This window comes from Malaclemys terrapin, chromosome 1 (assembly GCF_027887155.1).
Source record: "Malaclemys terrapin pileata isolate rMalTer1 chromosome 1, rMalTer1.hap1, whole genome shotgun sequence".
Classification (NCBI taxonomy): domain Eukaryota; kingdom Metazoa; phylum Chordata; order Testudines; family Emydidae; genus Malaclemys; species Malaclemys terrapin.
In genome coordinates this window covers 147,095,443-147,111,635 of record NC_071505.1, presented here as the reverse complement: position 1 = coordinate 147,111,635, position 16,193 = coordinate 147,095,443, and the positions used below count along the sequence as shown (strand labels likewise).

Genomic DNA, 16,193 nt, shown 5'->3' with positions numbered 1-16,193 from the left:
AAGGGCCCTTTACATCGAATTAAATGGCGTCGTTGTGTGGACGGTTACAGGGTTAATTCGAATTAAAGCTGATAAATCCGAATTAAAGTCGTAGTGTAGACCAGGCCTTTGTCACCAGCTGAAATTTTATTGGCAGTGGCTGTCATTCAAAAATACCTCTGGTTTAAAATAAAATGTTTTTTTCATATGAGCCTATTTAATATGTCAGAAAGGGTAATGGATTTGCAAAATGCAAAGATGGTTGTGCTTCAGCATATCAGCTGCAATAGGGGGCAAGTCCGGGGCCCCTCACAATTGGAGTAACTAAACTATGAAAATGGGATTTCCAGGATACTTATGAGTGGAAAGCCGTAAGAACCACTGAGTAGCTTAATGTAGCCTCAGGGCTTCAGTAACCCTTGTAGCTATTGGTCCTTGCTTTTCTTGAAGAGATGACTGGTGAATCTGCATTGTTATGGATTCACTAGCCACAATCCTGCTAATCCCTTTGATCCCCAAAGTGTTCATTTGACGTGGCACACAAGGAACCCATGGAACTAGGCTCCATAGCGGTCTCTGCACAGTCCTCTGATGTCCACCCTCCCTACTTGTGCAAGCAAACCACCATCCACTCCACAGAAGAGACAGTAGGACTTGGTCCTCCGCAAATATATCAGAATCAGAAAATAGATTCGGAGGGCCAGAGTCACTTTCACTGATGCGAGAGAGTGCAAATTTCTCTCCTTGGGCACACTGGGCGACGCCCTGTTTCACCTCCAGAACAGAGCATTGTGGCTGGATTCTGTCAGGAATCCAGGGACCTTTCAGTTGCAGTCAGGCCTCCATAAGAACTCTACATATGGGGGCTGCTTGGATAAATCATCACATATCCTGCCCTGCCCTGCCCTGCCCTGCCCTGCCCTGCCTCGCCCCACTCCTGGTTTGATCCTATCCAGTGCTTTGGCTGCATTGGCTAACTCCAGGTTCCCCTGAAAAATGGTATTTGCAGCATCAAACCCTGTTCCTTGTGGATTTTGTACTTCTGCCCTTGGTACCGATAGTGTAAGATCAGGCCTATTAAATATTTAATCCAGGAACACTCAAGAATTCCATACAATTATCTGTTTATACCCCTATTTTTCCACCACCATTTGTCATTTGAGTTGAGTCACTGATGACTCTACTTGTAGAGCCCGTGCTGTGAATATTAGAACCCTGAGTTAATGATGCAGCTCTGATGGAATACTTATTTTAAACACGATGACAGTGTCCTAGTTACAGTACAAATCCAACCTGTTCCAGCAGGCAATCATTTAAACCTCTTACCAGGGGTTATCTTTTTACTTAGCCCTGTTGTATGATTTTAGAGGCCACGGGGATGCAGTGAATAAAACTGGAAAATCAAAAGGCCATCCTGAATCCCCTTTGGACTTAGAACATGGAATTACATGGCTTGAGGGAAAGATTTCTCAAACTCAGTATGCCACATACTGTCTTTTGAGTAAGGGAAAACAATTCCAGCCCACACTTTGATGGGGTTTGGCAGGAGACATGGAGAACAGTCTTTTTGCTGGTATGCCCGTGGAATTTGATTAGCATTTAAATGCTAGTGTTGGATTCATGATACCATAGATATATGGGAAATGAACTTTAACAAAACAATTTGGAAAATTCTATTTGTATTTGGATACCTGGGCTGTGGCAGATTGCACAAAAAGTTTTCTTTTAATGGAAACATAAATTAGGAAAAATTGCAGAATGTAAACAGTTCTCTTTTTAAATGTGTCTCTCATGATGACAGTATGGTTTACCATACAGTGACATTTGATTGATTTATTGCCTGTTTAAAAATCTCAGACAGTGGAAAGAAATATGTTGATTGATGTTTTGAGCTCACTCTTTGTGGGTGTTATTATGATGCCTTATTTTAACTCAGGAGTGCAAGATTGAATGAAGAAAGCCAAATTACATTTTTATTTATCATCTGTGATTTGGAGTTCAAAAGTTAAGTCTGTATACTACCTTCAGTCTACCATTGGAACTGTGAGTGCTCAGTATCACTGTGAAAAAACAGGCCATAAACTCTGAGGCTTCACATGAAACTTTTATGCCATGAATAAAGTAAACAGGGCTCTACAAAAGCCCATACATAACACATTTTAGGATCAGTGCCTTATTTAGTAAACTTACTGTTTTTCACCATACCTCATTAAGGAAAATTGATTCAGGAACTTTTAGGAACAGATATTTCTGTCCCTTGTTTATTTGGCTATTTGTACACTAAGTTATAGCAATTAGACATGCAATTGAGAGCACATACTGTGAGCACAAAAAATCTGTCCTTTACGTATAGGCTTAGAAGGATTAGATTTTTATTGGTAATGTTGGTAAACATCAATTTCACTGTGTACACACACACACACTGACAAAAAACTTTTCAGTATATAATTGAAATTTACAGATAGGCAAAGTAAGAAAAATGCTGCTTGAGAACTTAGAGTTCGATTTAAGGATATTTACTTTGTATGTTTTGACATGTGATGTTGACAATTTGTGTTTCAATGGTTATAAAATTTTAACATTTTGAATCTCAGTATCTACGGTAATTAAATAATTATTGTCTGACATGTATATTCTGAATCCCATAATTTTCCACCAAGGTAAACATTTAAATCAATAAAAATCAAATAAAATGCTTAAGAGTAAGCATCAATATTATCCATCAAACTTACAATAAATTAAAAATCAAATTCTGCCAGACCTATTTAAGTGTCATCATTAGGTGTGTGACGGAGCAGAGAAACTGGTGCCTTGCACAGCAGAAATTAAAGAAAATCTGTGGGTTCAGCTAGCCCCACCCCACTATACCTGCAGCCAATGCCAGCCTGGGATTTGGCTCAAATTAAAAATAAAACTCTTGTGGCAGAGACCAAGCAAGGAAACTATCAGAGCAAATATAGGTAAATATAGCTCTGATTTGAACATAGAAAAGAGTGGCATGCATTTCTGAAAACAAAAATGAATTATGAAATTAAAATAAAAGTCCTGCATTGGAAAAACAATCTTCTAAGTACTCAATAAATGACTTCCTAAGGCATTTTGTCCAAATCCAGAATCCCTTTGACTCCTATAAGGCATGCTACATTTGAATTCCTCTGTGGTGCTCATGGCTTAAAATGTTGTTTGTGTTGAAGTGATATTGAAGGAAAAGTTTCTGAACAGAAGCAAAATGAGAGATTCTTAATTGCAACATTTTTCAGGTACTCTCTCATTAAAGTAAACATAATTAAGTTTTCAGCAAATGAAATAAACTCAATATAGTGTTTTGATGTCTAGAAAATACTAAATTTTATCTTAAAGCTAATGTATTTCATTTCTATGCAATCTGTCCCCTCATCTATAATATATACTGTAATGTGTGCTGCCTCCATCATATATGCAATAAGCCCTCTCCTTTACAATTGATGTCTTAAGGTATGATGTCATCAGAACCCATTGACTCAGTAGCACCCTTATTAAATTGATTTCCAGTTATTAAAATACTTTTATGCAGTGCTACATCACCAGCCTTTGCAATATTTGCCTTAATCTCATTTGCTTTTTTGGTATGCCAGTCATGGTAAGGTAAGATATTGCAATACACAGCAAAGACTTTGTAAAGGACCATTCACTTCTCTGCAGCTGGAATACTGGCTTTTCCAGTGCTTCTGTCTTCAGATTAATTTATTTTGCTGAATGATGCTAGGAAAACACCATTTCTGAACACATTTGAACACCATTTCAGCCTTTCTACGCTGATACAAAATGTGCAACATGATTTTAAGCGGAAGATGGCATGTTGTTCTCCCTCGTTCCTTTTTCTTTCTTAATTATTAACAACTGCCTTTCTCCTTTTTCTGTTGTTTCAGTTAAAGGATCAAGAAAATTAAGTCTGCCAACAGATCTTAAGACTGATCTTGGTACGGTAGGCGAAAGCCGACAGTTTTAAGTTTCCTTACATTCATTTGGCAAAACATTTTTACCAACTGATCCATAAGGTAGCACGATAACCTTTGAAGGCTTTGTTTGAAAAGGCTTTCTTAAAAACCACCTATTAACCCATACAGTTCTGTTGGCAGCATTCAGCATTTTGCTTGTTTAACACTCATTTTTCATGTGATTACATTTTGCAAATCATTGCACACTTGAGTGTGTAATTTTTTATAATGAAATGACTTCAGACTTTTGGAAAAATTTGAACCATTCTGATTGGTTGTCAGCAATGCTTATCTGTGTCTGTAACAGTGCATGCAGTAGTGTATTTTCCTAATTGTATATATACATTCCATTACATAACAGTGATGAGACACTTAGGCTTACGTATTTTATAGTGTCTGTTGCTCTTCTCAGCTCTCAGGTCAGGTTTCGGCCATTTGTGTCTCAGAACACCACTTGAAACTATAATAAGCTCTTAAATGCACTGCTTGTTGTGTCTTATTCTTCAATTATCTTCTTTAATTATTTTAGTGAAGTGGAACAGTAAATGAGGGCAAAACTTGAGCCCAGGGAGCCTAAAACCAACATTTAAAAGAGGGCAGATAAATTGAAAATAATTGGGTCAGATCATGCCATCTTAGACACATATATAGGGCCTTACCAAATTCACCGCCATGAAAAACGCGCCATGGACCGTGAAATCTCGTCTCCTCCCATGAAATCTGATCATTTGTGTGCTTTTACCCTATACTATACAGGTTTCATGGGGGAGACCAGTGTTTCTCAAATTGGGGGTCCTTCCCAACAGGGAGTTGAAGGGGGGGTGTCACAATGTTATTTTAGTGGGGCTTGCGGTATTGCCACCATTACTTCTGCCCTGCCTTCAGAGCTGGGCAGCCAGAGAGCAGCGGCTGTTGGCCAGGCACCCAGCTCTGAAGGCAGTATGACGCCAGCAGCAGTGCAGAAGTAAGGGTGGCAATATCATACCATACCACCCTTACTTCTGCGCTGCTGCCTTCAGATTGGATGGCCAGAAAGTGGCAGCTGCTGACTGAAGTCCCAGCTCTGCAGGCGGCAGCACAGAAGTAAGGGTGGCAATACCATACCATGCCATTCTTACTTCTGCGCTGCTGCTGGCAGCGGCTCTGCCTTCAGAGCTGGTCTCCTGGCCAGCAGCCGCTGCTCTCCAGCTGCCTAGTTCTGAAGGCAGCACTGCCGCCAGCAGCTGCTCAGAAATAAGGGCAGCAGTACTGCAACCCCCCACACCCTTACAATAACCTTGCAACACCCCACACACACACAACTCCTTTTTGGGTCAGGACCCCTACAATTACAACACCATGACATTTCAGATTTAAATAGCTGAAATCATGAAATTTTTAAAATCCTATGATTGTGAAATTAACCAAAATGTACAATGAATTTGGTAGGGCCGTACACATACATGAAGGGAGCCCTCAGGCATAGATGTCCCTCTTCCATGCTTACGGTGGGCTTAGCATGGCACCATCCCCTTGCCTCTCTCCCTCTTCTGGGGTTTGTTCTGGGGAATGGGAGGAGTCAGGATGAATCAAGTTTATTTGGTCTACAAGGCTCACACAAAGGATTTTTACAAGAAATGTCTTCTATCATAAAGACTCTTAGTCATGTGGAGTCTATTTTGCTCTCAAATTGTAGTAGTGATATCTATATATATATATTTTAAAAAAAAGTAAAGAAGAGTGACTCTAGCAATTGCTTTCCTGTAACACTAACTTCTGACCCTAGTAAAATAATGTTGATGTCACTTGATAGTTGTTGTCAGTGGCTACTGGTGTGGTGCTCTGCTTCTTGTTCGATGATAACAGATGGCTGCGTGCGTGTTCCCTTTGTGTGCTGCCCCAGCTCTGCGCAGATAGCTGACACAGCAGACCCCGAGAGAACCCCCAAAGACCACAGACTCTAGTAAGGTACGAAGGAACCTGAACCAGGTTTATTGTCAAACGAAGCACAGTAATAGTTTCCCGTAGACTCTACAAGCCATACTACGAATTTGTGCCCCCTGGCAATGGGACTTTCCACTGCCCCCTAGGCCAGACAAAGATGCGCACTCCGGGACCTACTTTTATACAGTTACAGGACAGATTACTCATCCCTACTGACGTATTGAGGTACAGCCTCTTGGCTCATTAGGGTGCTGTCTCCCCCTTTGATCATGTTGTTTCAGACAAACAGACCTATCCATCATGCTGTACTTTCGACCCTGTCTTCAAGATACACCTGCCTGTTCCTTGTTATGTCTATGGAGTGTCCTTGTATTGGACTGTCCAGGTGCCATCTTGGGACAAGTTCCTCTTATTAGCACTTATATGTTAAGCACCTGCTTCTAACAACCTTCTTCTCGCCAACTTCTGTGAGCGGGGCCTGTCTCTGGCTCACAGCCCAGCTTTTGCTTAGCAGTGCCTGGAAGTACTTTGGTTCAGGCTTTAGGCCTCAGACTGGGCCTCTGACACAAGAGCTTATGTTTCAGGGCCTCATCTTACTACAATAGTGACTTCTAAAATCTGAATTGAAAAATTAATTTGGCTTGAATAAAAACACTATCATATGGATTGAAAACTGGATGACAGAGCATAAACAAACGGTAATGTATGTGATAATGTCTGGCATTGGGAAGATGTGTCTGTTGGGTACAATAGTAATCAGTACTAAACCCGTCTTATTAAATATCTTTATCAATGATCTAGGAAAGGGAATAAAAAGGATATTGATGAAATATGCCATTGATACTAAATTGTGCGCAGCTGCAAACACCAGTGAAGCCAGAGAAATCATACAAACTGATCTAAAGAGGTAGAAAATAATAGGGTAGAAATAATAATAAAATGTGATTCATTTTAGAAAATGGACCTAATATATCTAGGGGAAATTAATCCAATACTTCAGATTTTAGGGGTCACTATTAAATGTATTACTAAAATTCAAAAAACCATCTAAAAACCAAAAGGGATATATACAGAAAATGGATGAACGGGAATGTCACCATGGAAGTATACATGGGAATAAATGCGAGCATGTAGGGACAAAATCAGGAAAGCCAAGGCAAATAATGAGTTACAACTGGCAAGAAATGTTAGAAACAGCACAAAGAGTTCTTCAAATATGTCAGACAAAAAAAAAGAAGAAGAAAAAACAAGGATGGTGTGGGTCTGCTGCTCAATGGAGAAGGTGAGCTGGTAAAGGAAGATGATAGGAAGGCAGAGCTACTCAATGCCTACTTTGTTTCAGCATGCAGCCAGTCAACTAGCGAAGTTACCATTATTCTACCTGTTGTTCCAATATTGTCTAGATGTATGCACAGTTCTTCTTACATTATTTTCCTAGGTATGGAAGTTACTTTTAAAGGACAGTAATTGCCAGGATCACTCTTCTTTCCTTTGTTTGAATATCAGTACTACAGTTTATTAACTTCCAAGTTTTCTAGTGTCTCCCCATATGTGATTTTTTTCAAACATAATTGTCAGGAATTCAGTAAATTTATTAGCTAATTCTCTTCACACCTTAGGATGCATGTAATCTTTATTAATAGCTAAAGTTACTCTGTATTTCCTTACCTACTCTTCATTAATAATTATTAATAGCTTTCTAAGTTCCTCAACCTTTTATAATAACGTGACTATATTTTTTTCTCACCTCCCCCCTTGAGGAACAGCCAGGCATCTGTTTACCTGTGCATGTCTCCTGGTGAGAGACATTTGAGTGGGCAAAGTGATACGGCGCCAAAAAAGGCCAAAGTAGTTTTGGACTTCAAGCACAGATGCCTCATGTCATGGATCAGAGAGCTAATAACTCTCTTCCTTACAGCTGTCTTGCAACTACATGTAGAATATTAAATTCTGTTGTTAGAACTTAGTGAATAACAACATAAAAGATTAGGGGGTGGGAAAAACTGATTGGCAAGATTGAAAGAGCTAAATAAATTCAGCTTGGCTCAGTGACAACTAAAGGTGTGGAAGACATGATAATGATCTAAAAATATACTATATGATGTGATGTTCTGGAACCTCCCTGGCTTGGAACATTTAAAACTAGGCTGGACAGAAAAATGTATTTAGAGCTAGATCCACAAAGGGATTCAGGTGCCTAACTGTCATTTTAGGCTCCTAAATCCTCAACTTGCTGATCTACTTAAAAAGGCAATGTACTTAGAGTGGGATCAGTGTACTTAAAGGGGCAATGCGTGTCTCTCTCTCACACAAATGGTGTGTGTCTCTGTCTCTCTCTGCCAGGCTGTCTCCCCTCCCTCCATTGGTGCTGCCTTGTAGAGTGTGAGGCTACATTAACAACAATGTGTTAACTCTTGAGGGCTCAGCCGAGTGCTAGTTCATCATTTAGCAGTAAGGCATTCCCTGGGACCTATCCTGCCCTCTTCCACTGTGTACAGTATTAAATTGTTTGTTTAAAACGTATACTGTGTATATATGTGTGTGTGTGTGTGTGTGTGTGTGTGTGTGTATATATATATATACAAAATATAGTCTTTTGTCTGGCAAAAAAAATTTCCCTGGAACCTAACTCCCCTTATTTACATTAATTCTTATGGGGAAATTGGATTTGCTTAATATCATTTTGCTTAAAGTAGCATCTTTCTGGACCATAATTACAACGTTAAGCAAGGAGTTACTGTACCATGTTTTCTAAATGCTCTTCCCTCATATGCCATCCATACAAGTGGCCTTGGTGTATAGATAACTTGTTACAAATAAAGTACATGTAAGTTGAAGTCAGCGTTTTAGAGAGTTATTCCACTCTACGGTTGATCAGTTGCAGCATGGAGAATTTTTTAAAATCCTGTGCTATGGCTGTGGCAGAGGGGAAGAAAGTTTTCTTTCCTTCCATATTAGCATCCATGAAGTTTCATCTCTTGAAACTGTATTGGGTTGTGGATAGCTTGATAAATCTAGTCTACCACTGTCTGGAAGAAAGCATAAGATTTTCTCACTGTGAGGAGTTAAGTTTAGAAAATAAGATCTCACAGGTGAAATGCCACATCATCTCCATTCCAACCGCTTTTGCTCCCAGTGGTTCTGGCTGTGCTGGCCTAGCTTAGTTTACTACCTACTTTCTAGTTGTTACCCAGGCCCCTAATCACTAGTAAATTCCAGCAGAGAGGTACTGAGTACATTATTGACTGTGATCATTAATGCCTTTCTGAGGGTGGACAGGAGGCAGTATGTCCCAGATGAGGAGTTGTAAGGCCCTTGCTCAAGAAACCATCTCTTGAAGTTGATGGTCTCACTAACTATTGCCTTGTCTCTATCCTAGCTTTTTGGGACAAGGTTATTGAGACATTGTGGTAAAGCATCTCCATCCTCACCTAGAGTTCTCTGATCTCTCTGATCCCCAATAATACAGTTGTTGAAATGGCAATTCTATTGAGGATACTTAGGTTTTATGGACTAACTCCTCCTAGCAATGAGCAAAGGTCAGGTGTCCATACTGACTCTCTTAGATCTGTCGGCAGCATTTAATACCATTCGCAAATTCTGTTCACTTGGCTCTTGACCCTGGCAAGGCTGCATAATAGAGTGGTGCTCATCCAACCTGCTCATCCAACAACAGAGGACTAATCTGTTACCCCCTCTTGTTCAGCATGGGTTGAGGCTACTGGGGAGATGCAGCGGCTTGTGCTGCAGTTCCATCAATATGGCAATGATGGGCAGCTTTGTTTCTTTCATGGGACATGGATGATATAATGACTTTGTTTTCTTATTGTTTTGAATGACAGTAAGTTGTCTAAGGCTTAAATCCATTTAAGATAGAAGTGGATGGTGGTTGGATAGGGTGCAACTTGAATGTATGGAAAAGAATAGTTACCCTCGCCATGACTGAGGTCTGGCTATCCTTTCTCAATGTGGTTCATAATTTGGGGTACATCTGGATCTCCAGTTTGCGCCTGGAGCACTTGGTAGTTTTGGAGCTAGAAATGTCTTTTTTCACCTGTGCTTGATAAAATGATAGCTGGCATTTGTCAGTGGGGGAAAAGGGCGTGGCAGAAAATCGCTGCAAATAGGGGTCTGAGAAGGATAGGAGGGGGCGTGAGGTGAGACACTGAGACTCAGACAGGGACAGGACAGCCGGCTCCAAGCTGGGAAGGAGGATCTCAGGTTTTCCTATCTGAACCCAGGCCCATTCCAGCCCTTCTGGGTCCCACTTCCTGCCTTCTGGCCTGATCCTGGGCCCCATGGCTGCACCAGGTCCTCTAGGAGCAATGTTCCTTTGCAGGGGCACTCATCTCCCTGCTCCCTTGCTTCTGCTGCCCCTAACGTTTGTCTTGGATGAGGAACTTGTCTTAGTTAACTCTGATTCTGGAACCTCCATACTGAATAATTGTTATGTGCTCTTTGTGGGATATGCTGGAAGACCACTTGGAAGTTTCAGCTACTGCAGATTGTAGGAGCCCACATATTTATAAGGATTGACCAGAAGCAATATATTATACCACTGCTCCCTGTGCTTCACCAATTCCCTGTTAGTGTTCAGATGCAATTCACTGAGTTGATACCTGTATTTTTAGGCCTAATATGGTTTGATCCAAGCTATCTGCAAAGACCACTTGTCTCCCCATGGCCTGTTACAACAGTTTAGATGAACTGAGGGAAGCATTCTAACCATCCTTATATTTGATCATCTCAGGGGTAGGAACAGTAGGGTGCACAAGCTCAAATATGTTGCTGCTCTTACAAGAAGGGTTTTTAATTTTGCCTTATCTGCCATTTCACTTCTGCAATTCTGCATTTTCCTCATCTCATGAGGGAATTCTCCTCACTGCCATTATAAGCTTTTAATGTTTCCAGAGAGATTACAGGGATTCAGAGCCATCCTCCATCTGAAAAGGGAATAATTATGGCCTCATTTAAATATTTGAAAGCTTTGTTTTAATTACTATAACTGCTGCTTTGATCACATGAATTTGTGCTGTGGACTGTCATGAATCCAGACTCTGAGTTATCCTTTGGTCTTTGACTAAAATAGGGCATCCAATCATTAGCCATGAGTTTGTTTTACCCCACTGTTTTAGTCTCCTACTGCTAAGTAATTGCCTTAAAAAAAATAAACATCATTTCCTAGGGTTTATCCAGACATTTGTAGGTAGGTGAATAAAATATATACAGCATTTAGGGTAAAAAAAAAAATCTGTGTAGTGAAATGTCTGGTCAAACTGGGACAAAAGGGAGTGAAATAAAATCAGTTAAAAATTTCTCTGTTGGCTTAGCTCATTGGTTCTCCTCAAGCAACTTTGCTGATATGTTACCTTTCACTCATAGCAAATTACTTGTGACAGTCATCTATCCTTTTCCTGTAGCAAAATAACTGCCCAAAAGATATCTATAATATAACTGCAAAATGGCTTTGAGATGCTGCTCTTACAGGCACAGTACAAATACAAAGCACCATCACATGAATAATGTGACGATATCAATAATTTGATTAGAAATTATAAAGACTTTATTTACCAGTTATACTGGAGTACATAGAGCTTAAGAGAAGTGTCCTCTATTGTCTGGTGACAGTAAAAGAGCAAAGCTATTATCTCTTCATTCTCCTGTTGAACAATTTGAAGTCAAGCTGAATGTTTTTAAACAGAAGTTGTCTTTCCACAGAAGTCTGGCAAAAATGTAAAAGCTACCTAAGATCACTTGTTTTAAAAGTAAATTCAGCAAGAGCTGCCAAGTGTTAAAAAAAAATCTTCTATCATTTTGAAAGGGAAATATTCTCTGAGGGCCTGACCTGGCTCCAGTGAGGTCTATGCAAGTCTTTCCATTGAGTTCAGTGGGTATTGGATAAGGCACTAAGGCCTAGATCCACCAAGGGACAATGCATGGGGAGAGCGAGGCACCTAAAAATGGGATCTACAAAAGCCAGTGTAGTAGGCAGGGAGCTACCTAAGCTAGCCAACGCAAACTGTCAATGAGGGAACAGGAGTACTTGTGGCACCTAAGGGTACATCTACACTACAGCGGGGAGTCGATTTAAGATACGCAAATTCAGCTACGTGAATAGCGTAGCTGAATTCGACGTATTGCAGCCGACTTACCCCGTTGTGAGGACGGCAGCAAAATCGACTTCTGCCGCTTTTTGTCGGCGGCGCTTACTACCACCTCCGCTGGTGGAGTTAGAGCGCCGATTCGGGGATCGATTGTCGCGTCCCGACGGGACGCGATAAATCGATCCCTGAGAGGTCGATTTCTACCTGCCGATTCAGGCGGGTAGTATAGACCAGACCTTAGAGACTAACAAATTTATTTCAGCATAAGCTTTCATGGGCTACAGCTCACTTCTTCAGATGCATAGAGTGGGACACACAGACAGAAGATATTTATACATACAGAGAACATGAAAAGGTGGAAGTACGCATACCAATTGTAAGAGGCAGATCAATTGAGATGAGCTATCAGTAGCAGCAGAAGAAAAAACTTTGAAGCGATAATCGAGATGACCCATAGAAGGTGTGAGGAGAACTTAACATGGGGGAAAAAAAATTCAATTAGTGTAACGACCCAACCATTCCCAGTCTCTGTTTAGGCCTAAGTTAATTGTGTCTAATTCGCATATTAATTCAAGTTCAGCAGTCTCTCTTTGGAGTCTGTTTTTGAATTTTTTTTGTTGCAAAACTGACACCTTCAAGTCTGTCACTACTGATAGCTCATGTCAATTGATCGGCCTCTTACAATTGGTATGCGTACTTCCACCTTTTCATGTTCTCTGTATGTATAAATATCTTCTGTCTGTGTGTCCCACTCTATGCATCTGAAGAAGTGAACTGTAGCCCACGAAAGCTTATGCTGAAATAAATTTGTTAGTCTCTAAGGTGCCACAAGTACTCCTGTTCTTTTTGTGGATACAGACTAACACAGCTGCTACTTTGTAACCTGTCAATGAGGGGTTTGCCCCGAACTCCATCCCTTGCAAGCAGTACACACCTAAGTCCTGGCTCCAGGGAGACGCCTATCTCTGCTTACAGTCCACAGGAGCCCTCTCCTGGAGTCAAGCAGATGAGGCACCTAACTGTTCTTACAAGAAACACCAGAGGAGGTGGTGTGTGTGCCTCCCTTGTAACTTTTATCCCTCTGGTTAGAGTGGGATGTGGGAGATGCAGGTTCAATTCCCCCCTCACCTTTTGGAAGGAAAGGATTTGAACAGGGATTTTCTAGTTCTCAGGAGAGACCCCTAACTATTGCCTGTTCAGATGTGGGGTTCTCTGTCTGTCTGTCCTTTTGAAGCTGTTCCACTATGGGTAAATAATTTAAACAGTCATTGGAGCAGTGGGACTACACCCTGGGTCTCCCACCTCCCACTGTACCAGACTATAGTATCTGTCTTCATTTGCTTTTTTCCCCACAATAACTTTTTAATTATTTATACAAAGTAGAACAGCTACAACAGGAGAAATTGAGGTGAACCCAAATCAGAATTTTGCATAGCCTGGTGGTTACCCGTTAGATCACTTTCCTGAGAGATAAAAGATCCTGGTGCAAATCCTTTCTCCCCATCATGCAGAGGGGCATAATTGAACTTGTGTCTCCCTCATCCCAGGTGAGTGCTCTAACCACTGGGCTAAAAGTTATGAAGAAGACATCTATTCCTCCTTTTCCAGCTGGGTTTTGAATGGGGCCTGATCCAATAGCTGGCCTCTGAGTACACCTACTGGATTGAGTCCTGAGACAACATATGCAGGCAAATACCTATCTTCTCCTGGTCTGAGGATTGCACTGAGGCTTAGGCATGAGATAGGCATCCAGATCCCTGTCCGAGGCACCAGTACACATGTCCACAGACTGAAACTTAGGCGCCTAGGGAATTTTACTGTGAAAATGTAGGTGCTGACTGACTTTACGAGCTGACAGGGTTAGGTGGTAACCACATGGGCGTTTCATGGATTGCAGTGGGGCCAAAAAATGGGATTTGGGCACCTAAATCTAGGGCTTAAGTGCCTAAGTCCCTTTGTGGATCTGGGCCTAAATACAGAAATTGAATGTCTTAGATAACAACACATCAGTTATGCTGTTAGGAGCATCTCTTTTCTCCCCATGGATTAGCAGTGCTTAATTTGTAATGAAAGAAGTGCCTGGGCTCAAGCAATTTTTTTACATTCATAACTGATGCAGCAAGGCCAGAGGTGCCGGGGCTACGAAATGCCAAGCCTAGAGGTGCCGGGGCTCAGCCCTGGCAAGCTCTGGCACAAATTAAGCATTGCTGATTAGTTGCTAGTGCCTAAGTCCACACTATCTGAGGTGCATCTGTAACCCACACACCTTCCTGGGTGTGATGTTCTGTCCCCTCTAGAGGTTAATGAGTCTGCTCTACGGCCTTAGCTAAAAGCCATATGGCTTTTAGCTCAGGCATTGAGTTCCCAGGTTCGATCCTGCCCGCCACTGACCAGCGTCTGTTGGCGTCACATATATGAAATTGTAGCTGTTGTCCATTTGTATAATGGCCTTTATGCTTCTTTATGATTTTTCTTAAGATTGCAACTAAATTAACAAATAAAAGTACAGTTATCTCTGGACGAGCTGTTACACCATGGAATTTTGAGTTGGCTTTCAGATTTTATGGAATTTTTAAGGAAGTACTAGACCAAGTAATTAAAGTAACAGAAAATAAATGTTTTTCTCTTAAAAAACATATCAAATACTTCTCTTTTTTGGTTATGTAAAAGAACAAAAAGGGACAATTAAGATCTCCCAGATGGTCCAAACTAGGACATAAATTTCTTGCTCAGCATACTTTTTAATCCTCACATAACAGTGACAAGTTTTCCCAGTTAAAGTGAAACAATTTAGAGAACGCCCACCTCTTACCCCATTCAACAAGAGAGAAAACTGTTACTTCTCTGAAAATGGCTTCTGATCACTAGACAGGGTCTTCTTGTAACCTACAGTGGATAAATGGACAGAATTGGCCTTACCTCCCAGAATAATAGTCTTTGCCTCTATCTAAGGTAAAATAGACCAATTCCACTCTTTCACATCTATACAATGAGAGGCTTTCAATTGGACCTTGCCAAAAGTGTCAAGGTCCCCAAGAAATGAAATATGAGGGAACAAAAACAATTTTAGCTCTCAAAGGGTGAAACTAATTTACAAGAAGTATATAAAAATGACCTGATTCTACCTGGCCTTGCCCCTTGTCAATTAACTAGTCATCTTACTCTTACCTTATGCTGCCCCCATCTGTTGGTTGTATCAAGATGTTGTCTGTCCTCATATACTTATATTGTAAGCTCTTTTGGGGAGGGAACATCTTTTTCTCTTTTGTGTGTACAGTTCCTAACACAGTGGGGGCCTCGATCCTGATTGGAATTTCTAGGTGCTACTGTAATATATAAATAATTCATAGTAATGATTGTGACATCATTGAGACCTTTCAAAGTAGGGTGGTGTAGAATGCCACCAAATTAGAATTCTTAGTTCACATTAATGATAGTATTTATATTTAGTTCACACTCACTTTGCACAGTTATTAATGGCTACACGAAGTGCTAGGTAGTTGAAAATCAGGCTCAAAGTGTTAAAGAATTAATCTGTGAAGACACCTCTCCTGATATAGAGCCCAGAGAATCATCCGTTACTTTACCTTGAAAGTTGGCTCATCAAAGAACTATCACAGGAGTTACTTTATACCCCTCTTTTTGAAAATGTAGTGTCTGTGAAATCTGTTTGTCTCTAACAAAACAGCTCTTTTTGTACCCATAACTTGTTCAAGGGTTGGAAAGAAATAACAAGTCTTCCTTCTATCCAGCCGTATTTAATTTTTCATAAACATAGGATGATATTAAAAACAGCCACAGACTTTTTTCCAAAGTTCTGTTCATACAAGAGTTTCACCCTAACAAACCATGTTGATTGCCCTTTAAGTTCACATGAATCATAGAAATGTGGGGCTGGCTGGGACTCAAGCAGTCATCAAGTCCAGCCCCCTGTGTTGAGGCAGGACCAAGTAAACCTAAAACATTCCTGACACGTGTTTGTCCAACCTGTTCTTAAAAACCTCCAATAAAGAGGATTCCACAACCTTCCTTGGAAGCCTGTTCCAGTGCTTAACTACTGATGTAGTTAGAAAGCTTTTCCTAATGGCTAACGTAAATCTCCCTTGCTGCAGAATAACACGTTACTTGTCGTCCTACCTTCAGTGGCATGGAGAACAGCTGATCACTGTCCTCAGTATAACCGTAACATATTTGAAGATTGTTATTAGGT

The 16,193-nt window shown here is 40.8% G+C and overlaps 1 protein-coding gene across 7 annotated transcripts in view; it reads left to right on the top strand.

Annotated features, from left to right (window-relative positions):
- Positions 1-16,193, top strand: part of STXBP5L (syntaxin binding protein 5L) — a 410,492-nt gene that overhangs the window by 344,918 nt on the left and 49,381 nt on the right. For 2 of the 7 annotated variants that reach the window (XM_054042898.1, XM_054042883.1), the window contains one exon: positions 3,888-3,938. The exons of the other annotated variants lie outside the window; for them this stretch is intronic. In XM_054042898.1, the coding sequence (XP_053898873.1) occupies positions 3,888-3,938 (51 nt within the window). The remainder of the gene's footprint in view (positions 1-3,887; positions 3,939-16,193) is intronic. 7 annotated transcript variants of the gene reach the window in all.